The sequence below is a fragment of the Salpingoeca rosetta genome, assembly GCF_000188695.1.
Source record: "Salpingoeca rosetta unplaced genomic scaffold supercont1.17, whole genome shotgun sequence".
Classification (NCBI taxonomy): Eukaryota; class Choanoflagellata; order Craspedida; family Salpingoecidae; genus Salpingoeca; species Salpingoeca rosetta.
The window spans coordinates 612,109-639,318 of NW_004754917.1; the positions used below are offsets into that span (position 1 = coordinate 612,109).

At 57.3% G+C, this 27,210-nt stretch overlaps 3 protein-coding genes across 3 annotated transcripts; 2 read left to right on the plus strand and 1 right to left on the minus strand.

Moving 5' to 3' along the window:
- PTSG_06836 (uncharacterized protein) lies at positions 1 to 5,895 on the plus strand. The gene is made up of 6 exons (XM_004992179.1): positions 1 to 523; positions 829 to 930; positions 1,294 to 1,357; positions 1,670 to 2,022; positions 2,390 to 2,578; positions 3,022 to 5,895. Exons 3-6 carry the CDS (start codon positions 1,304 to 1,306, stop codon positions 4,238 to 4,240), a joined length of 1,815 nt encoding a protein of 604 aa, XP_004992236.1. The 5' UTR covers positions 1 to 523; positions 829 to 930; positions 1,294 to 1,303; the 3' UTR covers positions 4,241 to 5,895.
- Positions 5,788 to 9,448, minus strand: PTSG_06837 (uncharacterized protein). The gene is made up of 9 exons (XM_004992180.1): positions 9,326 to 9,448; positions 8,654 to 8,945; positions 8,041 to 8,434; positions 7,721 to 7,815; positions 7,398 to 7,443; positions 7,174 to 7,241; positions 6,763 to 6,956; positions 6,477 to 6,552; positions 5,788 to 6,313 (listed from the first exon to the last, which is right to left on the minus strand). The coding sequence occupies exons 2-9, from the start codon at positions 8,841 to 8,843 to the stop codon at positions 6,087 to 6,089; spliced, it is 1,290 nt and encodes a 429-aa protein (XP_004992237.1). The 5' UTR covers positions 8,844 to 8,945; positions 9,326 to 9,448; the 3' UTR covers positions 5,788 to 6,086.
- PTSG_06838 (uncharacterized protein) lies at positions 9,223 to 27,152 on the plus strand. Its single transcript, XM_004992181.1, has 42 exons — positions 9,223 to 9,639; positions 9,913 to 10,091; positions 10,404 to 10,444; positions 10,588 to 10,660; positions 10,855 to 10,921; positions 11,162 to 11,507; positions 11,726 to 11,784; positions 12,023 to 12,073; positions 12,248 to 12,379; positions 12,542 to 12,581; positions 12,748 to 12,875; positions 13,104 to 13,190; positions 13,383 to 13,551; positions 13,768 to 13,863; positions 14,059 to 14,111; positions 14,264 to 14,510; positions 14,776 to 14,896; positions 15,137 to 15,456; positions 15,675 to 15,790; positions 16,021 to 16,125; positions 16,405 to 17,349; positions 17,527 to 17,586; positions 17,810 to 18,064; positions 18,311 to 18,556; positions 18,775 to 19,091; positions 19,318 to 19,557; positions 19,753 to 19,870; positions 20,153 to 20,309; positions 20,464 to 20,565; positions 20,782 to 20,911; positions 21,178 to 21,265; positions 21,460 to 21,580; positions 21,949 to 22,267; positions 22,453 to 22,619; positions 22,949 to 23,823; positions 24,037 to 24,136; positions 24,367 to 24,486; positions 24,664 to 24,794; positions 25,021 to 25,336; positions 25,544 to 25,611; positions 25,792 to 25,939; positions 26,163 to 27,152. Exons 1-42 carry the CDS (start codon positions 9,583 to 9,585, stop codon positions 26,525 to 26,527), a joined length of 7,875 nt encoding a protein of 2,624 aa, XP_004992238.1. The 5' UTR covers positions 9,223 to 9,582; the 3' UTR covers positions 26,528 to 27,152.
- The last annotated feature ends 58 nt before the right edge of the window (positions 27,153 to 27,210 follow it).

Genomic DNA, 27,210 nt, shown 5'->3' on the forward strand with positions numbered 1-27,210 from the left:
CGCATGTGTGCCCGTACGTGGTAAGTGCCTTGTGTATGTGTATGTGCGTTTCCCCTGTCTTGCTTTTGCTTGGAGGAATCAGCAGATTATTTGCCTTTCGTTCTTGCTTGCTTGCATTGCTAGTGGGAGGCGTTGTGTGGGAGTTGCGGTTGCTTCATCATCGTGCTGCTATTTTTCCCCCCTTTGTGCGGTGTTGGTTGGTTGTGCGTGTCGTCTCTGTTTCGTTGGTTGGTGCGGTTGGTTTGGTGTGTTTGTGCCACTTTCTCCCTTCCGCAAACAAACACCAAAACACCCCCTTGTGTGTGCCTCCACCACCACCGCTTACAGTGTCGAGCAACACCACCAAGCGAACCCCCCTCTCCTTTCTTCTTCTTCTCCTCCTCCCCTCCCTCACCCTCGCTTCTCTCTTTGACCAACGCGGTTCTCAACACCGCACGACCACCACCACCACTTTGCCGTGGGTTCGTGACCCTGTCATCGTCGTCAGAACCTGACTACTCCTCCACCGTCGACCATATCCATTGTAAGAAGCAAAGCAACACACACACACACGCACACGCACACACGCAGACCAACACACGACACGAACCACCGCCAAACAAGTGCCATTGTTGCATCGCGCTTTCCATTTGTTCACCCATGCGTGCGTGTCGCTTTCACCTTTGTTTGCCTTTCCCGCCTCCTCTTTCCCACCGTCCCACCGCCATCACCATCCTGTCCGAAGCTGATCATCATCATCATCATCATCATCATCATCCTACTCTCTTGCCTGCCCTTGCTGTTGCCTGCACGTTCATGTTCATGCTGCACACACACACACACACACAGACAAACAGATAGACAGACAGACAGACAGACAAACAGAACAAGCAGCTTCCTGGCTCATTTCAGCTGTCAACCAGCCTCGTTGCAACTACACAAACGAGAAAGGTAACGCACCGCCTAAGCATCATCAGCACCACCACCACCTCCACAAACCCAGCAGTGCCCATTGCGTTCGTCTCCTGCTGTGCACCTCCCTCCCTTCCTTCCTTCCCTTCTTGACTTGCTTGTTTGCTGCGCCTTTCCATGCAAGGGGTTTCATTTTTTTCTCTTGAACCAGTCGTCGTGCACTTCTTTCTTTCTTGGTCGTGCGTGCCCCCAACCACGCCACCACCCCTTGCCCTCGCATACCGCCCTTCCATCGCATCTCATCTCATCTCCACCTCATCTCATTTCATCTGTCGATTTCCCCCTCACGCCTCTATCCACCACCAATCCTCGTGCACCACACACACACACACATATGCCCAGAACCAGCAACATGGATACGTTTGCGCTCAACAGCAAGGGCAGCAAGATCCACATCACATACGCGGTATGGCTGACTTGCTTGTTGATGATGTATCCTTGCATGCATGCTTGATTCCTGTGGTTTGTGTGTGTGTGTGTGTGTTGCTGCTTGCTTTCCTTTGAGCTGGCTGCTTGTCTGTGTCTGTGTGTCTTTTCGGCTTGTCGTTCTACCTCTTGCTGCCTCCGAAAGTAGCCCCTTGCGCGCTCTCTTGCACTCTCACATGCACACACACATTCACACTCACATGCACGCACACACACACATTCACACTCACATGCACACACACACACACACACACACACACACACACACACACACACACACACACACACACAGGGCCTGATTGCGCTTGCGCTGCACACAAGCGAGACGGGTGCGCTGCGCACGGCACAAATCTACTCGTTTGTGCGCCGCGGCCTGCCCTTTGTGCAGTCCAAGAGCACCAAAGGGTTTGAGAACTCAGTGCGCCACAACCTCTCCATGCGCACCAGCTTCTACCAAGAATCTGGCGCCAACGGGTCGTTTGCCTGGAACCACGACTCGCCGCACCCGGAGCACAGGCCGGGCTTGGGCGGACTCTGGCGCCTCAGAGACACAGACAAGCTGCCCGTTCACGGCAGGCGCCTGCTCGAGCTCTACCAGCACCTCGAACGCACCACCCAGATGGAGGTCGACGACTTTTTCACCGCGTACGTCGACTGTCTATGCACGCATGCAACCAAAAAGGGGCAATTCAACCAACACACACACACACACACACACACACACACACACACACACACACACACACACACACACACACACACAGTACAACTTGTGTTGTGCCTGTGATCTTGGGGCTGCGCGGTTTTTCTTTCTGTTGCGTTTCCACTACCCACTGACCTGGCCTACATTGGACCCCCATTTCTTCCCACCCTCCCAGCCACACACACTGCCCGCAACATGAAGCCCTCTTCCCTTTTTTCACACAGCCCTCACGCTCAACCTATCTGCATCATCATCATGCCACAACATCACCCTCCTTTGTCTGTTCTGTTTGTCTTTGTTTGTGTGCAGGATGCACTTGACACTGGTGGCCGGCACTGCGGGCGCGCAGAAGGCCCGCTCCGGCATCCCCATCATCCACCACCCGGATGGAACCACAGAACTGGCCACCCGCCCATCCACCACCAGCAAGTTCATCGCAGCCGCCATGGTCGACTCCACAATCCCACCTCCACCGCCAACAGCGGCGGCAGCAGCGGCGTAAGTCAAATCAACCCACCCCTTCACGCATAACAAACCAAACAAACACAAGCAAAAGTCGCAACCAACGTGTTTGTGCCAACACTGCGACATCTCCTTTTCCTTTCCTTTTTTTTTTTTCGCCACACACACACACACACAACGCAACACAACGCAACGACTTGCGCCCATCTTGCTTTGTCATCATTTTCGATCATCATCACCACCTGTTTGCCCCAAGTCCTCCACATTGCATCAACCACCAGACGGGCAAACGACACGCCCGCCCTAATTTGTTGTGCTTTTATCGTGTCGCTCACACCATTTTCAATGTATTTTGTGCTGTCGTTTTCTCCAAAATTTTCCTGGTTGGCCTGCGCTGACTTCTCCCCCCTTCCTCTTCCTCTTCCTCTCCCTCTTGCCCTCTTGCCCTCCCCCCTCTCTCTTCCACCTCACTTCTGCAGTGCCGGCCTGAGCAAGCGCTCAAACTCAAACTCCAGCACGGCCTCCTCTGCGTCATCGGCGTCACTGTCGGCATCGGCATCATCAGCAAAGGCATCGTCAGCCATGGCCCGCTCACCACCGCACCAGCCGCTCGGAGAGGCAAGCAACGCCGCAAGCCCCAGCGCCTCCTCCACTTCTTCCGCTTCCGCTGCATCCCACCACGGCACAGAGCACCGCAGCAAGAAAAGCAAGAGCAAGAGCAAGAAGCAGCACAAGAGAAAGCACCGCCACCGCTCCCCAGAACAGCGCAACACCACCACCACCAGCTCCTCCTCCTCCACCGCTGTCACCGCCACCAACTTTCAGCCAGACCACCTCCACACCAAGCATTCGCACCACCACCACCATCACCAGCACCAGCACCAAGGGCAAGGCGTGGCGCTCTTGGAGGACCACGACGGGCCTTCCTCGGGCTCCCGCTCATCCCCAAACGACTCCCCTCTCATGCACCATCGCAACCCCAACAGCTTGAGCTCCACCGACGCACACAGCCCGCCACAGAGCATGCCACACCTCACCGCTACGTCACCCGCCGGCATCAGCAACGCCTCGGCCGTCACCACGCCATCCACCGCCGCACCACACTCCCACGTCTTCCCAACGCTCCCCATGTTCTCGCAAGCGCTCATGAACCCCCAATTCCAGCACATGCTCATGCTTCAGCAGCAACAGCAGCAGCAGCAGCGCGGTGCCAAGATGCCCGGTGGCATGCGCTTCAGTGCACCGTTTGATGCGCAGGCCATGGCCATGACCGAGGAGCATGGCGGCGCCCTCCCCACCAAGCGCGCAAAGGTCGCACATCACCGCCAACACCAGCACCGCCGCCCAAGCGAAGAGCACCCGGGCCAGCAGAGCCATGCTGGGTCGGACGAGGACGACGCCTCCCAAAACAGCTCCCGTCCTTCCAGCGCAACCGGGCGAATGACCGCAGCACCGTCGCAGCTGCCACCCCTGCCCCAGCAACAGCAACAGCAGCAGCAGCAGCAGCCGCAGACGCTGCCGGTCAGCGGTGACCTGTCCAAGGCCATGCCGTTTGGCTCAAACATGTCTGCGCCCTCGCAGTACCTCGCCTCCTTCTCCCACAACTTCGCCCCGAACATGCTCATGTACAACACGGCCGTCTCGCAGGCTGCACCCGTGGCCCCTTCCACGCACGCACGCACCGCTTTCACCCACTGAACAAACGGGGGCGATGGCAATCTCGGCAGCTCGTGACTTGCCGTGCGTAGAGCCGACCCAATCGTCATTTTCCCTCAACCTAACACCCAAACCTTCAACCTTCACTTTCCTTTCTCCGGCATTACTCGCTGCCGCCTTTCTTTTTCACACACCCTCCATTCTTTCCTTTTATTCATCATGCCAAGCCTTCTTGGAACTCGTACTCCCCCATAATTGGCGTTTCTCCCCCTTCTCTCTTTGACCGGTTCCTTCCCCATCCATTCCGTTCTTCGTTCTCCCAACACACAAGCAAGTGAAGTGCACCCCCCTTTCACTTTTTCTCTTTCTTCTTCTGCTACACTAGGTTGTTGTCATTATCCCTTCCCCTTCCCCCCCTTTCCACGTCTCTTCTGTTGCTTCCATAATAGGGTGAGCTTGTGCTCAATCAATTTCTTTTCAGCGTGCTGGCTGGTGGTGGTGTTTTGCGATGCTGCTGTCCTCATGGCGGTGTGGACACAGTGCGCATTCGTGTCACCACCATGTTTGCTTGCTCGCTGCTTTTATTTTTGTTTCCTTTCTTCTTTCGGCCCTTAGGAATGTAGCTGTTTAACTGGTGTCCTCTCCCCCTTTCGTTGTTGCTGTTGCTGTGATTTGTGCGCGTGTGTGTGCGTGTGTGTATGTAAGCGTATGTGAGCGTGAGCAGCTGGGGCGAAGGCTCAGGCGTGCCCTGTGTCTTTCATTGTTCGGACTTGCCGGCATTGGCTGCGTCATCGGCACGCGTGGTGTGTGCGTGCGTGGTTTTGCTTCACAGCGTGCTTGTTGTGTATTCGCTGGTCGACCACTCTGTGGGTCTCTTCCACGCTGTAGCCGCAAAACACGCGTGCTTGCTTGCATGCAGCCTGCTGTTCAACCTGCATGCTCGTGCACGTGTTTGGTGCACTCTGCACGCTGCTTGACTTGGTTGTTCAGACGCTGTGTCCCGGGCTTCCCGTTGCCCCTCGCTTGTTGTGCTGCTTTTTTCTTCATGTCGTTGATCAAGCGTGCGTGGTCTAATTGGTTACATGGATGGATGGATGGTGCTTCTGCGACACCCATCCCTGCCTTGTGGCCCTGTACTATGCCCTCGTTGTGTCTCGTGTGCAGCGTGCTGCTTTACAGCTGCATACGACGAACGACGCGTTTTTGTTGTTGTTCGTTTCTTCTTATCTTTCGTGTTTGTGTTGGATGTTGTCGTTTGTAGTTGATGAACATCAACGCAACCAACCAACTGCCTCTTGTTTTTTTCCTCTCCCCCTCTCCCTCCGCCTCTGTTGTGCCCCGCCAACCCAGCCGACACATGGACTGTCCCGCTGCGTCGCCTGTACCCAACTGTGCAAGCAGCAGACCTCCTTCCTTTCTTTCCTTTCGTCAACCACGTTTTCCCGATTCGACTTACAACTCCTTGCGTCTTTGTTGATGCCACACGCTTCCGTGTTGGTTGCTCTCTTCCTCGTTCCCTTGTCCTCCTTGCCTTCCTTCCTTCCTCCCAAACCACACAACCACCTCCTTTTCTGTTGCCATTGTGTTTGTTTGTTGGCTCGCACACTCTTTTATTGCGCGGTGGTTGTGGCTCTTGAGGCACGAGTGGGGAGATGGGTTTTGTTGCTGCCGTTGATTAAACGCATCATCGTCACCTTACATTTCCAGCGAACGCGCTAATGCAAGCAAGAGAGAGGGCGAGGGGTGGGGACAGAAGGGATGGCTGGAGCATGCGTCACGAAAGCCTACGAAACTTCACAAACTGCAAGGGCAACGAGTGACATGGAATGCAAGTTGTCGAGAGGAAGCAACACCTGTGTCATGGATGGTGTTTCAGCGTGGTGTGATGTTACGCTTGTTCCTCCTCCTTTGGTTTCTTGGCTGGAAGCTTGCCATCATCGCTGCCACCGTGGCTGCTGCGCCTCTGTGCCTCCTTCCTCTTCTGTTCCTGCGGCTGTTGCGCTTGTTGCTGAAGGTCTTGCTGCGCCTGCCCTTGCTGTTGCTCCCCTTCTTCGCTCGGCACCGTGTTGCGAAACACATACGCGTGCCCCGTTGTCGTCATGCCCACCACGTCGTCTGGAGTTGATGGGCGGGCGTGAGTGCGGACGCGCAGAATGCAACACAACTGCATTTAGGGCAAGCTACGCGTGGCGACGACAATCACGCTATGCGTGGCGACGACAACAAGAACAAGAACAAGAGCAGCAGCGTCAGCAGTAGCATGCTTTGTTTTGCTCACCGGAGTCTGGGAGATGGGAAATGCCGCACCAGCGCGCGTCTGCGCGGAACACGCAGTCCGACGTCAGCCGAGACGTCTACACAAGGTTTGGGGGACGGAGGGGAGGTGTGGTTGTGTTGGGCGAGTGGGGTTTTGAGGCGTAGAGTGATGTATGTCATCGTGGTCGGTGAAGAGATGGCGGGGAGGGGTGAGAGATGGCAAGAGATGACAGACAGACAGACAGACAGGCAGACAGACACAAACACACACATAGGTACACACACACACACACACTCTGTGCTATTACCTTGTGCTTGTGCTTGTTCTTGGTCATCCACGTGCCCCAGGCAATCTCCGAGTCGCCGCCAGAAGCAGCGCAGCAGACGCCCGGCGTGCGCGGCGACATGCTCACCATGCCCACGTCGTACTTGAGGGCCGACTTCCACGCGCCACACACGTGCCACGTACGTGGATCAATGCCATCAACAGACCGGTCCAGCCCTGTGTATGCGTGTGTGTGTGTGTGAATGTGTGCGTGTGTGCGTGAATGTGTGTGTGAGTGTGTGTGTGTGTGTGTGAGTGTGTGTGAGAGTGTGTGTGTGAATGTATTTGGTTGGACAAGGTCTCACAGTGAAAACGACAGAGTTGTGTGTGTTGGTGTTGTCAACGCTGATGTTTGTGTTGACTTGGTGCTTTGGGACATTCGTCATTGCCTCACCTGCACACGTGAGCATGCCGTCCTGCCCAGCGAGGGCGAGTAGACACGACGCCGAATATTGCTCCCGCCTGGGATGGTGCATGCATTGTGTGTGTTGTGTGCGTGCGTGCGTGTGCACGAGAAAGTGAGAGTGTGGCCATCATGTCGTGTGCATGAAAGGCATACCAACAGCATCCCACTGACGGTGTGAACACGCCCAGACAACCACTGAACTGTGCACTCACATGACGGGCTTTGGCGAGCGGGCATCCCAGGCGCTGATCATGCCACCTGATGAAGACAAGCAAAGAGGCGTGGCAAGGTGGTGAGGGGTGGGCTCACGCGTAGCAAGCGCATGAGGCGAGTGGAGGCTCGAGCGTTTGCCAAGACACATATGCGTCACAGCATGTGCCTGCATACACAACAATACAGCCCACGTCAAATCGTCAGCTCATTTTAATCATCGCCATCCCCCCCATCGCCATCTTTGATGCTCCCGTCTGTTCTGCTCTGCTTCTTCACACCCCTTTCCGAACAAATCAAATCAGCATGACGCCAAAGGCAACACCTTCAGTGACAGCCAACAGCGTGGTGTCCTCAGGGCCAACCTGCACATATGCAAGTGCACGCGGCGCTCGTGTTGCTTTGAACATTCGAACCTCTCTGCAGGGCGTTGGGGGGGGGGGGGGTGGGGGTGGGAGGGAGAAATAGAGAGGGGGGGGGTGCATGCGGGTGTTCTAAAACCCAGACACGCACACAGACGAACACACACACACACACATATGCACGACTCACGCACATAGACAGACACACACAGACACACACAGACAGACAGACACACACACACACAGACACGCACACACACACATGCACGACTCACGCACGCACTTGTCCTGGTCGAGCAAGTGGATCGAGTTGGTCCACATGCGGATGTACGCGAGGTGCCCCTCCTGAGTGGGGTGGAGGCGAGTTCGCGAGTACGCTGACGGGAGCGCCCTGCCCTCAAACGAGCGGCCTGCGTCGATTCTCAACACGCGTGACTCGTCTTGCCTGTCTTGCTCGCTGGTATCAGTGCTACGCTCGCTGGGTGGTGTCACCGCCTCCCACGACAGCACAATGTCAAAGGTTGTGTCGGATGACGCGAGCAGGTAGCTGCTGGTGTCGCTGCCATAGCGCTTGGCATCCACAGACTTGATGTTGACGAAGTGTTGCTGTGGCCTTTTGTGGTGCGCGGGAGTCCATACAGGCAGTGGGCCTAGTGAGTGCGGGTATGCATGGATGCCTGCTCAAGCGGGAGAGGGGGGTAGGGAAAGCAATCGGGCAGGGGGAGAGGCAGCCGTGCCAGTGGAAGAGTAAGCATGGAGTGAGCAGGAAGAGTAAGCATGGGGTGAGCAGGAATGCAAGCAGGCGAAGGCCCACGTAAATACGCACACACACACACACACACACACACACACACACACACACACACACACACACACACACACACACACACACACACCTTCTGGGGAATACGTGTGCAGAGGCTCGAGAGATGGCACTGGCGGCAGCTCGGCGATGTGCACGTGCTTGCAGTCTGCAAAGACGACTGTGCTCTGGAGTGGTGCCGCGACATGATCGCCAAACTTGCTGATGCTCCCAAACTCTGCGGCCTCTGCTTCAAGCTCGTCCTTGCTCCTAAACACGTGCATGGTGATTGGTAAGCACGGGCGCGACCTTGCGTGCGAGCTCGCCTGCTCACTGGCTCACTTGCTTGCTTGCCCGTTGCAGTCCGTGATCTCCAAAGTCCTGTCCTGCGTGTGCGCCAGTGCACGAGTCGTGAATCGATGTGTTGCGTGTGTGTGCGTGTGCGTGTATGTGTGTGTGTGTGTGTGCAAGTGCGTGAGTTTCGGCAAGGAGCGCAGTGGCTGTGCGTGGAAGAGCAAGTGGTGCTGGTTGCTTGGGAGACAGCCATGTCGCCAGGGAACGAAGCAACGCTCACTTGCCAAACCGAAATCCACACCCACGAGCGGAAGGGCGGAAAGGGAGCAGATACACAACAAGAAAGGAAGGAAGGAGGCAAAGCACACCACAAACACACCACAAACACACCACAAACACACCACGCATACAGCGCAGGATTCCAATAGCTCGAGACGGTGGTTGTCTCTCGCCATCACACCACACCACACACCTTGATTCCCGTCTCTCTTCTCTCTTCTTCTTGCTGCTGTTTGTGCACACACGCGCGCGCGAAGAGCAGCGAAAGCGGTGGCGATTTATTTCACCGCCAACCACCCAATACAGCAACACACACAACAACAGCACAGCAATACGCACGTCCTTCATCACCTTCGGCAAGCGGTGGAGGAGGAGTACACGCCACGCCACAGCATAGCACAGCACAGCAGGCACACAAAGAGCGTTCGTTGAGTGCTGGTGTTTGGCAAGATGATGCTGTCTGCAACCAGCACGCGCTGGACCGGCAGCGGTCGCCTGAGCCACAGGGTTAGCGTGTGTGCGTGTGCGTGTGCGTGTGAGTGTGAGTGTGTGTGTGTGTGTGTGTGTGTGTGTGTGTGAGTGTGTGTGCGTGTGAGTGTGAGTGTGTGTGTGTGAGTGTGAGTGTGTGTGTGTGTGTTTGTGTGTGTGTGTGTGTGAGTGTGCTTGTATGTACGCTGGCTTTTGCATGGTTTGCTCGCTTGCGCTCCTGTTGATCGGTGGGTGCTGAGTGTTCTTTCACATTCACATCATGTCTTGCTTGGCTTTATGTGACACGAGCAGATGGACACGCGGTCTCGGCTGAACCTCTCTGGCATCGACGATGCCACCAAGACAGCGCCATGGTACTTGGGCGAAGCCGTCCACAGGCAGGCTGTCATCGCCCTCAACGGCCTTCACACAGGCGCCTTTGTTGTCCGCGCCTCACACTCCATCCCGGGAGCACACATCCTCTCGTTCATGTGCGTGTATGCATATGTGTGTGTGTGTGCATGCATGTGGGTGTTTGCATTCGTGCGTGCGTGCGTGCGTGCGTGCGTGCGTGTGTGTGTGTGTGTGTGTGTGTGTGTGTGTGTGTGTGTGTGTGTGTGTGTGTGTGTGTGTGTGTGTGTGTGTGTGTGTGTGTGTGTGCATGAACATGTGGATGTACACCTGTGTATTTGTGTGCATCTCGAACACGCTGTTGTTGCGGTTAGCACCCCTCCTCTCCTGACAAGCATCTCCTCCCTCACACACACCAACACCCTTACCTTGGACACACACCATCGTGACAGTGACAACAACGGGCAGATTCGCAACGAAGTCATCAAGCTCGGTAAGCAATGCGGGTGTTCTTTTCGTGACTGATGTGGCCAATCAATCCTCGCAACTGCCATGCTTGCTCCATACTCAACAGCACACGCATCCTCCTTTACTCTCGTCATCCTCACCATCATCGCTGCCGTGTGTGTTGGACAGGTTCACGCGGGCTGCGCCTCAAACGATCCAAGGTTGCCTTTCCCTTCATGTCAGAGCTCATCGCCTTCTACAGGTCTGTCCCCTCGATGCGATGCCGTCTTGACATGTTCATGTGTGTGTGTGTGTGTGTGTGTGTGTGTGTGTGTGTGTGTGTGTGTGTGTGTGTGTGTGTGTGTGTGTGTGTGTGGTGTGCGGTCGTTTGTAATGCCATGTCCATATTGCCCAACTGCAACTCACTTGACTGACCTGCTCACGTGCTTTCGACAGCGATGAAGCGAACCACAGCGTGTCCACGCTGCCGTGCGTCCTGAAACCAGCCGCCATCTCCAGCGCGGTGAGTTGAACGTCAAGAGGCCATGCATTGTCGTGTGTTTGAGTACTGTACGCGGGTGGGCGTGCTCACACACGCACGCACGCACGCACACACATAAACACAAACACACATTCACATCTCACCACGATAACACCAATCACACACGCATACACACATTTACATCTCACCACGATAACACACACACACACGCACACACACACACACACACACACACACACACCACGCATACCATCACCTCAGCGGAAGGACGCTGCGCTTGCGACGTCAGACGTGGACGACGATGACTTTGGTCATGCCGCAATGCCCGGCAAACTGCCAACACCAACCTCACAGCAACAGCAGCAGCAACAGCAGCAAGCGTCACTGCTGCAGGAATACGGCGAGAGCGACGATCTGCAGGCGTTTCTCTCACACGAGCAGAGCAAGCGCCTGCCACACCCTCAACAGCAACAGCAACAGCAACACTTGAAGGCCGGGCATGGCCGTGGTCGTGGTGGTGGTGGTGGTGATGTGAGCGGGCGAAGGACGCCATCTGCCCCTCACGCCGGCACTGCAATCCGCAGCGACGACGGCAAAGTCCTCTACGGTGAGTTGTTGACGGTGGTCGTGTGGTATATTGTATGGTGTGGTGTGGTGTTGTATGGTGTGTGAGCGCTTTGTGTTATTTTGTGACTGCGTGCGACTTAAGGCTGTGTTTGTTGTGTGGTGGTTCCCTCCCTTTGCTCTTGCAATCGCGTGTTTAGCGTGGCCACCATCCTCACCCTTCATCCCTTCACGCTACACCCTCCACCTCCTCCTGTGCAGTCTTTGATGTGATTGCGCCCGTCCGCCGCGCCACAGAGCCCGAACTCGCTTCAAGCAAGGTCTGCTTCCCGTGTCCACGTGTGCGTGTGCATGTGCGTGTGTGCGGGTGTGCGTGTGCGTGTGTGCGTGTGTGTGTGTGTGTGTGTGTGTGCGTGTGTGCGTGTGTGTGTGCGTGTGTGTGTGCGTGTGCGTGTGCGTGTGCGTGTGCGTGTGCGTGTGCGTGTGCGTGTGCGTGATTTCTGCTTGTTCTTGGATCTCACCACCTTCGCCTCATCTGTTTTGTCGCGTCTTCATCAGGGCAAGTGGCCCACACCACCTCACCTGAAGAAGGCAGCCACGTCCACCTCGGTACGATGCACAGCGCACATGTGTGTGTGTTGTGTGTGTGTGTGTGCGTGTGTGGTTTTCGCATCTTCTTGTCGTCGGCATCAACTCACCACCACCCACTATCTCACCATCTCACCACCACCCACTATCTCACCACACCACCACCACCACCACCCTCCCTGCGGCGCTGTGCAGTTTGCGCACATGACATCGCTTGATCTGATTGAGGACGACGATGAGCGACGTGCCCTCGATGCTCTGCGCTCCCGCCCAACGCGCGCCGTGCCCTCCCTCACCCACCAACACTGGATTGATGACAACATCACTGTCAGTCGCCCCGCACTTGCGCTGTACTTTGTGTGCCGTTGCTGCTGTTGCTGCTGTTGTTTTGCGTGCTGTATGGTTCGTTGCGCGTGTTGACTGTGGGCACCTTGCTCGTTCTCACACGAATGGTTGTGCGTGTGTGCGTGCGTGTGCATGTGCAATCAGAACTGGGTGTTTGACGAGCCCATCGCCGAGTGGACCGCACGTAAGTCGCATATTCCTTGTTACTGCCGCCACACCACGCGCTCACACGACACCCTTACACATCTCTGTTCATGCTACACACGCACGCACTCTCTCACTTTTGCACTTTCTCACACTGTCACACACACGCCCCCCCCACACACACACACCGCCACCACCACCTGCAGGGGATGTGCAAGAGTGGCTGCACTCGATTGACTGCAAAGAGGCGTCGCGGGCGTTTAAGCGGCGCGGGATTGACGGCCAAGCGTTCAGCACCATGACCCCGCACGATATCCAGGCCCTCGGCATCAGCGTACGCTGGTCCTCGTTGTTGTGTGTCGTGTATTGTGTTGTGTGTTGTGTTGTGTGTTGTGTTGTGTGTTGTGTGTTGTGTGTTGTGTGTTGTGTGTGCGTGTGTGTGTGTGCATTGCGTCTCCCTGTGTGTTGTCTCCTTCTGTCCACTGCACGCATGTATTCACGCCTCGCACTTTTTAACCCCCCCCAACTCCGATCCAACCCCATCATCATCCCCGCCCACCAGCGGGACCAGAGCGAGGAGATATACAACCACATGCAGGCGCTCATCGTTCAGCCAGACCTCCTCGCCAGCCAATTCAGCGTCCCAGGGGTGAGCTGAGCCTGTGAAATGTATGTTTGTTGCGCAGCCTCTTGCCTGTGCCTTGTTCTATCCTGTGTCACACGAAGACCACGGCCCTCAAAACCCTTTCTTCTTCTCACTCTCACCCCCCCCCCCTCTTCAACACCTCCACCTCCACCAATCCCTCCCCCTCATCGCCAATCGCCATCTGCCATCCGCCAGGAGCTGTCGCGCACGTCGTCACGGTCGTCGGTGGCGCCGGCCCGCGGGTCCAAGCGCGCCCCCGCCGCACCCGTGGTCACGTGGGACAAGTTTGCTGTCCGCATGTGGCTCCTGTACGATGCCGGCTACGACAACCACCTCGCTTCCATCTTTCTGCGCATGGATATCGGTGCGTTTGCGGGTGTGCATGTGTGTATGTGTGCGTATGTGCATGACGTGTGTATGTGTATGTGTGCATGATGTGTGTGTGTGTGTATGTGTGTGGATGTGTGTGCGTGTGTGCGTGATGCGGCAGTACCGTTGTATGTTGTGCATGTTCGTTCCTCTCATCCCGTCACCATCCACCGCATAAACCACCACCACCACCACCGCCACCGCCATGCAGACGGCCCTGCGCTGCTGGCGATGACAGACTCGTCTCTGCGCGATCTCGGCATTGAACACGCGAACGACCGTGCAGCCATTCTCGACAGCATTGCAGGTCTGTCATTATTTCATTTTTCATTGTTTCGCTGAGTGGTGGCTGTTGTTGGTTTGTTGGTTGGTTGGTTGGTTGGCTGGTTGGTTGGTTGGTGTCAGTCGTGAGGTCGTCCTGCTGTGCTGCAACCATTGCCTTTCTCTCCTGCTCACCACCACCACCACCACCACCATCATCATCACCGCGTGATGACTGCAGAGCTGGCCATGCGCGACCAAATGCGCGTGTATTCTGCATCTCGCCCCGCAAACGTACGTGGAACACAAGCACAAAGAAGCATGCACGCACATGCACACACACACACACACACACACACACACACACACACGCACACACACACACACACACACACACCGCGCCCCTTACCCCACACCTTTCCCCCTTGTTCCGCCCCGCCAACCAGATTCGCAAGTGGAGCAGCAGCCACGTTGCCGCGTTCCTGGAGGAGAAGGGCTTTGGTGCGTATGTCCCCGCCTTCCGCGAGCAGCACGTCATGGGCGCTGCGCTGGCGGCGATGAACCACGACGCCCTGGCCGCCCTCGGTGTCACGGAGCCCGCTAAGCGCGACCGCCTGCTTGCACTTGTGCAGTTGCAGCTGCAGAAGAGCAGCAGTGGCGGCGCCTTCCCCTTCTACGACCAGGCGGATGCAGGTACGGCACATGCGCGTGCGTGTGTGTGTGTGTGTGTGTGTGTGTGTGTGTGTGTGTGTGTGTGTGTGCGTGCTCGAGTCTTGTGTGTGCTCGAGTCTTGTGTTTGGGGGTACCGTATTTCCACCTTGGCTTCATTGCTGCTTTCCTTGCCGCTTATTCGTCTGTTTTGGACCTTCGCCCTCTCTGTCTTTCTCACCTCCCCACTCTCCCCCGTCTTGCTTCCCTCAACCTTTCTTCATCCGCTGTCCCCACCACCTCCCATCAGGCATGGTCTCTGATCGGCCCGTGCCGGAGTGGAGCGCAGCTGATGTCGAGCGCTGGCTGAAGCAGAACAACCTGCAGAGCGTCGCTTCAAGCTTCACTGCAAACGACATTGATGGCCAGACGTGAGTGCATACTGACAAGGCGTGTACCCAAACAAACACATACCACCCACGCGTGTGCGTGTGTGTGTGTGTGTGTGTGTGTGTGTGTGTGTGTGTGTGTGTGTGTGGAAATGATTCGACACACTGTCCTGTTCTGTTCATATCACCCAGCAACAACACAACACAATCCAACCCACCACAATGATAACACACCTCCCACACCCCACCACGCCCCGCAACACCACCGGCTCCACGTCGCAGGCTGCTGCAGATGAGCCGCGATGACATGCGGCGGATGGGTGTGCGCAAGGAAAACGACCTTCTTCGCCTCGCGGAGAAGATTGAGCAGCTCCGCGCCGAGTTGCGCGTGCTCGCCGACCGCCCAGGCCGCATGACGGCCGAGGAACAAGACTCGCTCGCACAGTATGTGGCGGACGTCGTCGCCTCGCGGCTGCAACTGTCGCGCAGTGGTGATGGTGATGGTGATGGTGATGGCCGCGCGTTTGGCGCACACGCATACGACGACAGCGACGACGACGATGACATCTTCTGGGAGCCCGAAACCGTCGTCCTTGTCAAGGGTTCGTTTAGCGCGCGTGTGTGTGGGTGCGTGGGTGCGTGGGTGCGTGTGGGTGTGTGTGTAGGTGTGTGTGTGTGTGCGTGTGTGTGTGTGTTCTGTCATTTTCGACTTGCCTCATATCACGTCACATTGTCCACACTTGCTCCATCTGCATTTGCATTCACCCCCCCCCTCCCTCACTTCACCACTCGCCCTGATGCTGTTGCTGCTCCTCCTCAGACCCCGACGAGCCCGGCTTTGGCTTCCGCATTGGTGGCGGCCCTGGCCACGACGGCAGAGACCAGCCCACCATCATCAACATCACGCAGCACTCACCAGCTGACGGCCGCCTTAAGGTGACAGCAAGAAAACAGTACAGCGATGGCGAGCAAGGCACCTGTTTCGCGTGTTGTCCTCTCTTTTGGTCGTTTCGGCGTGCGGGTGGAGTTGTGCGAGGTTCTTGTGCTCGCCAAGTCATGTTTGGTCGCCTCCAATTCACGCCCGTGCTCCCACCACATGTCTCACACCTGGCCGTTTACCACATCCATCACTCCACCTCCATCCACGTGTGTTCGTGCGTGTTCAGGTTGGGGATGTGCTGATGGCTGCCAACGGGCGCAGTCTTGAGGACGGCGATGTCTCCGATGTCAAGCGTCTCATCTCCCGCGCACGCGACCAGCTCACGCTCCAGGTCAGCCATTCGGATGAGCTTGTGCTGTTGTTGTTGCTGTTGTTGTTGTTGTTGTTATTGCTGCTGTTGTTGTTGTTGTTGCTATTGCTGCTGTTGTTGCTGTTGCTGTTGCTGTTGCTTTATGCGCATGTGTGGGTGCGTGCGTGTTTGGGCTTGTGCTTTGTGTCGTCAGTGCGCTTGCGCCCTGCTTTCCTTCTCGCTCTCTGTCACACCTCTCATCCCATTCCTCGCCTCCCGCCTCCCCCCTCTCGTTGGACGATGTACCCTGCCGCGCTGCAGGTGCTGCGCCCGTCACGTCTTCCTCGCCGCGTTCGCCACCTCCAGCGCAGCAGCAGCAGAGGTAGCCGCTACAGCGACATGACTGCCGCCACCACCAGGACTGCAACAACACACAAGGCGACGCCCGTGCCCAGTGCATCGCAGTCGCGTGCGCGTGTGTTCACAGCGACGGGCAGCGGCTCGGGTGTGTTCCTCGACCGCCACGACGATGATGACGCAAGCGAAGGCGATTTCCGCTTCCACCAGCGCTCCGCCGCCACCAGCGCAGGCGACGACGGTATGGGCGGTGGCGACATGGACGGCGTGGGCGAGCGCGGACAAGCGGACCTGGTGTCCTCTTTCTACCGGACAGCAGCGGCGCTGCAGGGCACGGCGTACGGTGCCGACGAAATGGTGCTGGACGAAGCAGCCGAATTTGGCGCCGCCAGCGACACCATGAACGGTTATGCTGATGGCGCTGATGGTGCCGGTGTTGGTGCAGGTGCGGGCTCTCTCCGTCACCAGCTGACGGAAGATGGTGAGGAGGCTGTCGACGTGGCCGAGTACACCCTGGCCAACGACACGAGCGGTAGTGCCCCGCGACCGGCAGTCGGGCTGCGCTCGGTCACGCACCAGTTCAACCCCACGCGCACGCCTGCACACGCCCGCGCAGGCACGCTCCTGTCCAACCGTTCGAGCACTGTAGGCGACGCCGCCTTTGCTTCTTCTGCTGCTGCACACACGTACGCGGCCGTGGATGAGACACCGGAGTTTGTTCGTCGCCGCAGCACGCTTCGCCGCACAGGGAACCTCAACGTGGGCGAGGCAGGGGAGCCCGCTACCCCGGACATGGAGTCGCTTGTGCGCCGCACCGATAGCTTGCTGACTCAGCAGTCTTCGTTTGACCGCTCGCAGCGCCCGCGCGTGCGTCCAAACCACCTCGCCACCCCAGACAAGGGCCTCTCTGTGAGTGCAGCTTGCTGCTCATGCTTTGTGCGTGTGCTTTGTGTTCATGCTTGTGTTTGCTTGTGGATGTGTTGGTGTTGTGCTGCTTTGTGCGTTGCTTCATTTGCAAGCACGCAGTTATCTCCCAACTCACGACCCAACACTTCCATTTCCGCGTATGGGATCACGACTGCACAGCTTGACGTGACGCTCTCGCCAATGTCGCATGCCAACCCGCTCTCCTGGTCCGTCTCCAAGGTAAGCAAGCGCACCACTTTCCATATTGCCGCTCAGCTAGGCTGTTGTCGACATGGCCGGCCCCTTGCGAATACCGGCTTCAAGCACACACATTTCCTTGCATTTCACATTCACACGCAGTCACACACACACACACATACACATAATCCCTCGCCACGCACACGCACATTTTCACACACTCACTCTCTCTCACACTCGCCCCCCCCCCCTTTGCTGTGTTCAGGTGTCTGCGTTCTTCCAGAGCGAAAACTGCCCTGAAGTGGCAAAGAAATGCAAGAAGAACAAGATTGCGGGCGCATCGCTGCTGCGCACCAACCCACAGGACATTGTGTCCATGTGGGAGGTGGCCGACACGGCGGAGGCAGAGAGGGCTGCACAGCAGGTGGCGGCGCTGCAGGAGGCGTTTCCCTGCCCGCTCGCTGCCCGCTGGTCTGTTGCCGACGTCGGCGACTGGCTCGACCACAACGCCCTCGGACAGGTCCGGTGTGCGATGTGTGTGTGTGTGTGTGTGACGTGTGTGACGTGTGTGTGTGACGTGTGTGTGTGATGCGTGTGACGTGCGTGTGTGTGCGTGTGACGTGCGTGTGTGTGCGTGTGACGTGTGTGTGTGTGTGTGTGTGTGTGTGACGTGAAGCGGGCTTGCCATGCTTCCTCATCTCAGCCACCCCACTCACTCCGCAACTTTAACTCCCCTTTTCCCACCCCACCCCCCACATCGCTGCAGCTGAAGCGGCCGTTTGCGAAGAAGAAGATTGACGGCGTGTCGCTGTGTCTCCTGCGCCAGGGCCAACTGGAGAGCCTTAATGTCCCACCGAATCTTCGCCACCCGCTCATGTCTGCGCTGGCTGCTGTTCAGCACCGCACGGAGCCGGAGGAGACGGAAGCTGCGCAGTGGTCCCCACCGGAGGTCATTGACTGCCTGGCCCACCACAACCTCTACAGCCCAATTCCGGCCCTGCAGAAGAAGAAGGTGGTCGCCATTTTCTGTGTGTGTGGTTTCTGTGTGTGTGTTTCTGTGTGTGTGTGTGCGCTTTGTGTGTGTGTGTGTGTGTGTGTGCCGTTTTGCACTTCCGCGCTCCGAGTTCTTGTGTCGATTTGATCATTCACAGGTCCCACTCCTCACTGATTCACCTCCATCTCCCCCCTCTCCCGCCACACACACACACACACACACACACACATGCACAGATGACTGGATCGCAGCTGCTTGAGCTGACGCAGGCGTCGCTGTACAATATGGGCGTGCGCAACACGGATGTGCAGACTGCCCTGCTGCACATTGTGGGGCGTCTTCGTGAGAAGCAAGCCCTCTCGACACACGCCACGCCGCTGCTGCAGCCAAACAAGCGCGGCCCAGCGTTCTGGGACTCTGGCAGCGGGTTGCAGGAGTGGAGCACGCGTGCCGTGTGTGACTGGCTGGCGTACAACGGCCTGGGCGAACACTGCCGCCGCTTTCACGACGCCGATGTCGACGGTGAACAGCTCGCAGCCATTACCCAGCAGCGGTGAGCACACGTGCTCTGCATTCGTGCGTGCGTGTGTGTGTGATCGTGTGTGTGTGTGTGTGTGTGTGTGTGTGTGTATGCGTGTGCGTGTGTGTGTGTGTGTGTGCGTGTGTGTTTCCTTCCATGGCGCGTCGCTTCAAACGCGGCCCATCAATGTGATTCTTGACCAACCCCCAACCCCCATCTCGTCCCCCTCCCTCCCTCCCTCTCTCTCTCTCACCAACAGGCTGGAGTCGCTTGGTGTGGGCCCGGACATGAGCGGCCGCGTGCTGGATCTTGTCGACATTGCCTCTGCGCGTCAGGCAGCTGCGTCCCCCACGACGGTTCCGCGCGGCATGTGGACGTGGTCGCCGGAGGAGGTGCAGATGTGGCTCAGCAGCATCGGCATGGGCCGCCACGCTTCCGCTTTCGCAGACAACGGCGTTGACGGCGCTGCTCTCGTCTTTGCAACAGAGGCCGACCTCATGTGCGTGTGCAGTGGTGTCTGTGCTGTGTGTGTGTGTGGGGGGGGGTGGAAGGGTGTGAGTGCATGTGCTTGTTGTTTGTGGTTGTATGCAGTGACGTTGGTTGCCATGTGCGGTTGTGTATGTGTGCGTTTGGGTGCCCTCACTTTACAATGCATGTGCTGATGTCACTGCCGTTTTCACCTCTTTCGGTGCAGACGCCATGGCGTGACAGAGGCTGGCGAGCGGCGGGCAGTGCTGGACGGCGTCGAGGCCGAGCTCGTCAAGAACAGCTACCCGCTCATCTTTGCCGCCACACACTGGGACCAGCAGCAGGTGGGCCGCATGTGTGGGAGTTGTTGGCGAGCGTGTGCCAAAAAAAATAGTGCTCATGTGCTCGTGTGTACGTGCGTGTGTGTGCGTCTGTCTGTCTGTCTGTCTGTCTGTCTGTCTGTCTGTCTGTCTGTCTGTCTGTCTGTCTGTCTGTCTGTCTCTCTGTCTGCGCACATGAAGTGTGTGTGTGTGCGTGTGTTGAACACCCCCTTGTATGCTCCACACTCACCAGCCATTCACGCACGCTGCCAACACACATGTACACGTACACGTGCTGCGCGACAGGTGGAGTCGTGGCTGAAGCGACACGAGCACGACAACCTGCTGCTGACAATGCGGCACCAGGGGGTTGACGGCGATGTTCTCCTCCACCTCAAGGCCGTTGATCTCGTCAAGATGGGCATCCCGGCATCCGCACACGACAAGCTCCTGACCAACATCGGTGAGCCACGCAGCGGCACACACAGACGCCAGAATGCGTTGTTTAGTTTCGTTGCCTTGCGTGGCTTGTGCTTTGCTTGTGTTGTTGTTGTGTTGTCTTGCGCCTCCTCACCATCTACCACCCCCTTGTTCTCCATATCAACGCCACCACCCAGACCACCTGCGGCGCGTGCTCATGGGCGTGTCGCCGCGGCCGGAGCTGCCGCAGGAATGGTCCAGCATCACCGTTGCGGAGTGGCTCGCCGACCACAACCTCGGTTCGTCATGACTGGCGTTGATGTTGTCTGCAATGTCTGCAAGGGAGATAGACAGCGAAGAAGGGGCAGTGTTGTCTTGGCTTTATGTTGTTTGTTGTGAGCGCATCTCGAACGTTTCCGTATGCGCGACTGCAGTTTGACTTTGCCCCTGACTCATCACTCCCATCTCCCCCACCCACCACTTCACCACCGCTGTCGCTGTTGCTTGCGACCCAGGCGAGTTTTCGCAGCTGTGCCGGGATTTGCACATTGGCGGGCACCTGTTTACCCGCATGACGCGTGAGGACCTCAACCACCTCGGCGTCACCTCCCAGGAGCAGCAGCCAGCATTCTTCAAGGCCAAGGCGTACGTGCTTGCCTCGCGGTGTGCAATGTGCTTGTTGACACATGCAATGACAGCTTGCGTGTGTGTATGTGTGTGTGTCTGAGTGTGTGTGTCTTAGTTCGAATTCCCTTGTTCACACTTCTCTCACTCCATACACACACACGCACACACACACACTCAAACACTCAAACACTCACGCACACACACGCACACACATTCACGCTTCTGCTGCTCCCATCAACCCTTCTCCCCGTACCCCTCCTCTTCGTCGTCTCGCCTGACCTCAGGTCGCTGCGCAAGAACCGCCGCCTGAGCCACACCGTCTCCGCTGGCACCGATCTCACCACGCCCGTCAAGGACACGGACAACTCAAAGGTGCGTGCATGTTGCCTGTGTGCTCGCTGATGGCTTGTTTTTGTTGTTGTTTGCAAGCACTCGACCATAAACAAGCACGCTCAATTCACTTCACACACGCACGCTCTCTTTGGCCATGTGCCACTCCCCCATTGCAACCGTCACACTTCTTCACCATTTGCTCAAACACTTGTGCGTGTGATGACCTGTGCCAGGCTGCGGATTGGACGCTGACGGACGTGAGCAAGTGGCTGACGCGCATTCGTCTCGGAAAGTACAGGGCACTCTTCCAGTCCCACTCCATCTCCGGACCAGCCCTCCTCCGCCTCACCCCAGGTGCATACATGTAGTGTTGTGTGCGTGTGTGTGCGTGCGTGCGTGCGTGCGTGCGTGCGTGCGTGCGTGCGTGTGTGTGTGTGTGTGTGTGTGTCTGTGTGTGTGTGTGTGTTGGCGTGACGTACCTTCATGATGTTCTTCTTGCCCGCTCACTGCCCCATCTCAACCAACGCAACTCACCACCACCTCCTACCACCTCCAATCGCCTCCCCAACAACAACAACAACAACAACAACAACAACAACAACAACAACAACAACAACAACAACAACAACAACAACAACAACAACAACAACAACAACAACAACAACAACAACAACAACAACAACAACAACAACAACAACAACAACAACAACAACAACTTGCAGATGACCTGGACCGCATGAACATCCACGACGCCTCCCACCGCTCGCAGCTGCTGACACACGTTGCCAGGCTGCGCCGCGGTGCTCTGCCCGCGTTTGATGAAGAGGAAGAGGGCGAGGAGGGGGCACAGGCAGACGCAAGCGATGCCACCGCCACCTCTACCACCACCACCGCCTCCACAGCTGCACGCGAGCATCAGCGGCGGGGCGGCAGCATGTCGTCCACGAAGAGCGGTGTGCCGGGTGATGATGGGGTTGAGCGCGCGTGGTTCCAACCCGACGTGCCCGCTGGCCGCGCCACCCTTCGCCTCACCAGCGCAAGGTGACGCGTGTGAACCACTGGCACAACGGAGGTGGAAGGGGGGAGGGGAGAGGAATGCGATTCAGATCCAATGGTGTCGTCAGTATGTATTGTGACCGCGCTTGCTGCATGGGGACTCCTGTTTTCTCACACGTACCTGCGCGTGTGCATATGATTCCTCATGCACTCGCTTTGCTTGCATGCAGGCTTCCAAACGGGTCCTTCCTGGTTCACATGGCGTCACAGCCCGGATCAGCCTATGGTCTCACGGTCGTCTCCAACGGGCGCGTGACGCAATCTTCCATTGTTGAGCGCGATGGACGATTTGCTCTTGAATCCGCTGCGGAGGAATTCACCTCCCTCGATGACCTCGGTGCGTATTTTGTGTGTGTGTATGTGCTGCGTCTTGTTTTGTGTGTGTGTGTGTGTGTGTGTGTGTGTGTGTGTGTGTGTGTGTGTGTGTGTGTGTGTGCTGCGTCATGTTGTGTGTGTGTGTGTGCCTGTGTCTGTGTGTGCCTGTGTCTGTGTGTGCCTGTGTGTGTTACATGTGTGCGAATGCTTGTCTCCTTGCTGCTGATTTGCATTCAAACGTTTCATCCGACGCGTCCCCCACTTTCCCATCCAAATCACTCGCCGCCTTGTGCCACGCCTAACCACGCCACTCCCCCTCCCCGCTTGCTCCACACTCCACAAACACACCAGTTGCCTTCTACTCCAACCCGCCCCAGCTGGCGACGTCACCGCTGCCGTACCCGCTCGTCCCGCGCGGATCAGACACACGCCGCCGCCCCATCTCCTGGCAGCAGCGCAGCGTCAAGCGCCAGGAGCGCCCAACGTGGGACAGGCGGTTTGTCGGTGGCGGGTGCAGCCCTGCGCAGGCGCAGCAGCAGCTAGCAGGGCAAGCAGACGGCCACTTTCTCGTGGCCATGAAGGAGGACGGGGGTGACACGCCTGTGTTGTACGTCGCGTACCAGGGCGCGGTGCTCTCGTTTGAGATTCACGAGGCCGAGTCGGAGACGGATGGCACCATCGGCTATGCCCTCGAGGCGCAGCCAGATGTTGTGCATCGCACCATGACGGAGCTCGTCGGTGCGCTGAGGCAGCAGCGCGGGCCACTGCCTGTCGAGTTGCATGGCAGCGATGTGAGCGATGACATCAAGCACACCATCACGGAGCGGAAGCGGGCCGAGGAGCCGTGGTGCTGGTGGCAGATTGACACGCCAAAGGCCCAAGCAGAGGCGCTGCTCAGCAACAAGCAGACGGGCGCGTTTGTGATCTACCGCCACGCCACGGAGCCCTCGAGCTTCGTGCTGGCGTACAAGGTCGGCAACAGCGTGCACCGCGAGCGCATCTACCACACCCCGAAGACAGACCTGTTCAACCCGGGGTTCCACCTGGCAAAGGCGCAACACAAGGTGCTCTCATCCCTGCACAGGCTTGTGGAGCACTACACCCATAGCTCTGGCGACCTACTGTGTCGCCTTCGCGTGTCCATCGCTCCCGACACCTCGCTCTCCGTTAAGCCGCAGTCGCGCGCATCCACACGCCGCGCACCACGCACCCTCTCCTGGCTGCACGTGAGTTTTGTGTATGTGTGTGCGCGTATGTTTGTGTGTGTGTGCGTGCGTGTGTGTGTATGTATGTGCGTGTGTGTGTGTGAGTTGGGTGATGAAGCTGACGCTTGCATGGTGAGTCTGCATGCCATGACCCGGCCCTGCTTGCGCGCTCTTGCTGACCCCCTTCGCTGTTGGCACGCTCGTGTCTGTGCTGCGTTCCTCCTTCCGCTACAGCTTCAAGCGAACGTGAACCCGAGCGATATTCTCGGATCTCGCGGCAGAGGCGCCTTCATCGTGACGCCATCGCCGAAAGAGGGCGTGGCTTTCCAGCTCGGTGCGTACAATGTGTATGTGTGTGTCTGTGTGTGTCTGTCTGTGTGCATGCAATGTGTATGTGTTTGTGCGTTTGTGCGAATGTGTCGTGCGTGAATGAATGAAGGGATTGCAGCAAGTTTCCTGATGGATCACATTGCCACTATTCCCTCCCCCCCCCCTCACACACATGGCGTTGTTTTGTGCACCACACCCCTCTCTTCCCCGCATGTCTCCTGCGCATGTGTGCAGCGTACAAGAAGGATCAGGCGATTGTCACGCGCGACATTATGGCGAAGAGCAACGGCATCTTTGGCGGCTTCTTCCTCAGCGCCGCTCCAAAGGCCCTCTTCCCAACACTGCAGGACCTCGGTGAGGAGTGTGTGTATATGTGTGTAGTGCGAGTATGTGTGTATGTGTGTCGCTGTGTGAGTGTGAGTGTGAGTGTGTATGTGTGTGTATGTGTGTCGCTGTGTGTGTGTGTGCCTTTAGTGCCTCCTGGTTACCTCTCTTCATCTTTTAACACCCATGCGTGTTTGCGTACAACAGTGATTCACCATCAGGATGCGAGCCACTCGCTGGACTGCACCCTCAACGTGCGCCAGATGTGCCTCCTTGCTCGTCCGCACACCCTCGCCGCTGCAGACCAGCACACCGGCGCAGCATGGGCGTGGTGCCAGGTCAGCCCTTGCTTGTGTCACGTGTTACGTGCGTTTTCGTGCGTTTGCATGCGAAGCAACACCACGACAGCAGCATTGTGGTGTTTCATCATGCATCAGCTCACCCAAGCACACGCCATTGTTCCATCTACTCACTTGCACACACACACACACACACCCAAACTCACTCACTCACACATACACACACACTCTCTCTTTCTCCCTCGTGAACAACTCAATGCGACAGGTTGGCGTGCCGAGAAGCGAGGCGTTGAAGGAGCTCAAGGGCAAGGCGGCCGGCGCCTTTGTCGTGTACGGGCTGTGCGATGGCGATGACGGTGTGCACTTGACGTTTGGGACAGCCGACGGCGACAAGCTGGAGACGGTTGATGTTGAGGTTGCGCCCAATGGCAAGTGCAGCCTCCCCGTCTTTGATGGTGTTGAGGGCGAGAACCTTGAACACATGCTGGTCACGCTGCTGCAGCACGAGACGCACGGCGCCAAGTTCCTGTGGCCGACACAGCCGCCAACGTCTCGCCTGCGCTCCCCTCGCATCGTGCGCGGTAAGCACCGGTCCCGAGTGGTGCACCGGGCTGTTGTTTGCTTGGTTGGTTGTGCGGACATTTGTTTGCTTGGTCGTTTGAAGGGTGTACATGTGTTGTCCTTGGCGTGCCGCCAAGTTAACCAGCTCTCATTCACCATCACCACTGCCCTCGCACTTGACCTGCCGCATCTGACCCGTCCATTTCGCCCGTTCCGTCTGTTGACAGCGCCGCCAACGAAGGAGAAGCCCTGGAACTGGTGGCAGCTCGACGCAGATCCAGAGCAGGCGCTTCAGGTACGACGGCACCACCACGTGTTGGCGGCGTCATTGACGTGTTCATGATGGTGGTGTGCGCGTGCATTATTTCCTTTGCTTTTGCCTACATTCACTCACTCACACACTTGCTCACACGTATGCGTGAACACGTGTTTACACATCGGCGCGCATCCCCTTCTCCTTTCCTCGGTGCAACAGGAGCTGCGGCTGCGGCGAGATGGGGCGTTTGTGATTCGTCGTCATCCGAGCGGCGGTGCACTTCGCTTTCTCCTCTCGTACAAGTTCCACGATCGCATCATCGATGAGGAAATCATTCGCACCCCCGCATCAAACATGTTCTCGCAAGGTTTGTTGCGTCGAACGCTGGCGGTGGTGTTGACGAGGGCACATGCGATATGTTGAGGTGATGGCGGCGGTGCGAGAAAGCGTTCCTTGTGCCTGTTCTGATTGCCAGCGCTGCTCGCCGCCATCTCTTATTGACATTGCTGGACACTCAACGACACTTCTCACCCTTTGTCGCTTTTGCTCCCCCCCCTCCTTCCTTCTTTGTTTTCTCCTGTTGCCTGCAGGCTTCATGCTTGGCAGCGCCCAGCAGCACGTGTACCCGACACTGCATGCGCTGGTGAATGCGTGCACGCGGCCCGGCCAGCAGCTCAAGTGCCCACTCCGCGTGTCCATCCAGCCAGACCCAGACCTGCAACCCCCAGCCGTCACGCCAACGATGCGGCAGAAGGGGCGCACGTACGAGAGGCTGCAGGCCGCGGTGGAGGGCGGGCAGGAAGCAACGCGCAAGTGGCGTGCACATGAACAGCCACCCAAGGACGAGGGGGATGGTGGCGATGAGGGTGGTAAGCAGGGCGAGGACATGAGTGCAACCGCCGATGTCGCAGGGAAGACGCCGGGGACGGACCAGTTTGAAGTGTTCGAGGCGTGAGCCAACTTCATCGTGGTTCCCCTTTCCCTCGTCACCTTGACATGATTTCTCTCGTTTCTTTTGGCGATTCGTGTTTGAATGCTTTGCATGCACGTGATCGTGTGTTTCCTGTGAGGCTGAGTGCCCATGTGTGGGTGTTTTGCTTCCTGTTCCGTCGATTCTTCGCTTCATTCACCATCTTTCCATGTAGTGCGGCCTTATTGGTTTTGGTTTGTCGTGCTGATTCCATGCCGTCCAAATATTCTCCTCTCATTGCCTTTGGTTCTCAAGCTGAGCTTAACCACACCTGTCGGGTGCCCATCACCATGTCTTTGTGTTCCGTGGTTGTGTCAGTGGTTATGTTTGTGTGATGTGTGTGCGTGTGCTGTTGGCAACACGCCGTCCGTCTGTTTCTCTTTCCGTCTCCGAGTTCTGTCTCTTATGCATTCATCGCTCCCCTCTTTTTTTATTGCTACTGTCTCAGTTGAAACATGCACGTGTGCTGCGTGCATGTAGCGGGTGCTTTGGGTGTGCAAGGTGTGTCTTGCACCCTGTGTGGATCGATGACGTGGACTCGATGTTCACTGCATATCCTCTTTAACATGTACACACGACCGAACAATGAACAGTCAAGGCACAAGTCATCAAATCGACCGTGCGCCACGTCACTGTTACCGAGCAAGCCATCGATGTTGACATGTGTG

What these genes read in the sequence shown, in the direction of transcription:
- PTSG_06836 (XM_004992179.1), top strand. Translation starts at nt 1,304, where the DNA reads ATGGATACGTTTGCGCTCAACAGCAAGGGCAGCAAGATCCACATCACA. An exon ending in GTCGACGACTTTTTCACCGC is followed by an intron (nt 2,023 to 2,389) that starts GTACGTCGACTG and finishes GTTTGTGTGCAG; the next exon opens with GATGCACTTGACACTGGTGG. An exon ending in ACAGCGGCGGCAGCAGCGGC is followed by an intron (nt 2,579 to 3,021) that starts GTAAGTCAAATC and finishes TCACTTCTGCAG; the next exon opens with TGCCGGCCTGAGCAAGCGCT.
- PTSG_06838 (XM_004992181.1), top strand. Translation starts at nt 9,583, where the DNA reads ATGATGCTGTCTGCAACCAGCACGCGCTGGACCGGCAGCGGTCGCCTG. An exon ending in AACCGTCGTCCTTGTCAAGG is followed by an intron (nt 15,457 to 15,674) that starts GTTCGTTTAGCG and finishes GCTCCTCCTCAG; the next exon opens with ACCCCGACGAGCCCGGCTTT. An exon ending in ATCCAGAGCAGGCGCTTCAG is followed by an intron (nt 25,612 to 25,791) that starts GTACGACGGCAC and finishes TCGGTGCAACAG; the next exon opens with GAGCTGCGGCTGCGGCGAGA.
- PTSG_06837 (XM_004992180.1), bottom strand. Translation starts at nt 8,843, where the DNA reads ATGCACGTGTTTAGGAGCAAGGACGAGCTTGAAGCAGAGGCCGCAGAG. An exon ending in GCTGTTGGCTGTCACTGAAG is followed by an intron (nt 7,444 to 7,720) that starts GTGTTGCCTTTG and finishes TGTCTTCATCAG; the next exon opens with GTGGCATGATCAGCGCCTGG. An exon ending in AGAACAAGCACAAGCACAAG is followed by an intron (nt 6,553 to 6,762) that starts GTAATAGCACAG and finishes AACCTTGTGTAG; the next exon opens with ACGTCTCGGCTGACGTCGGA.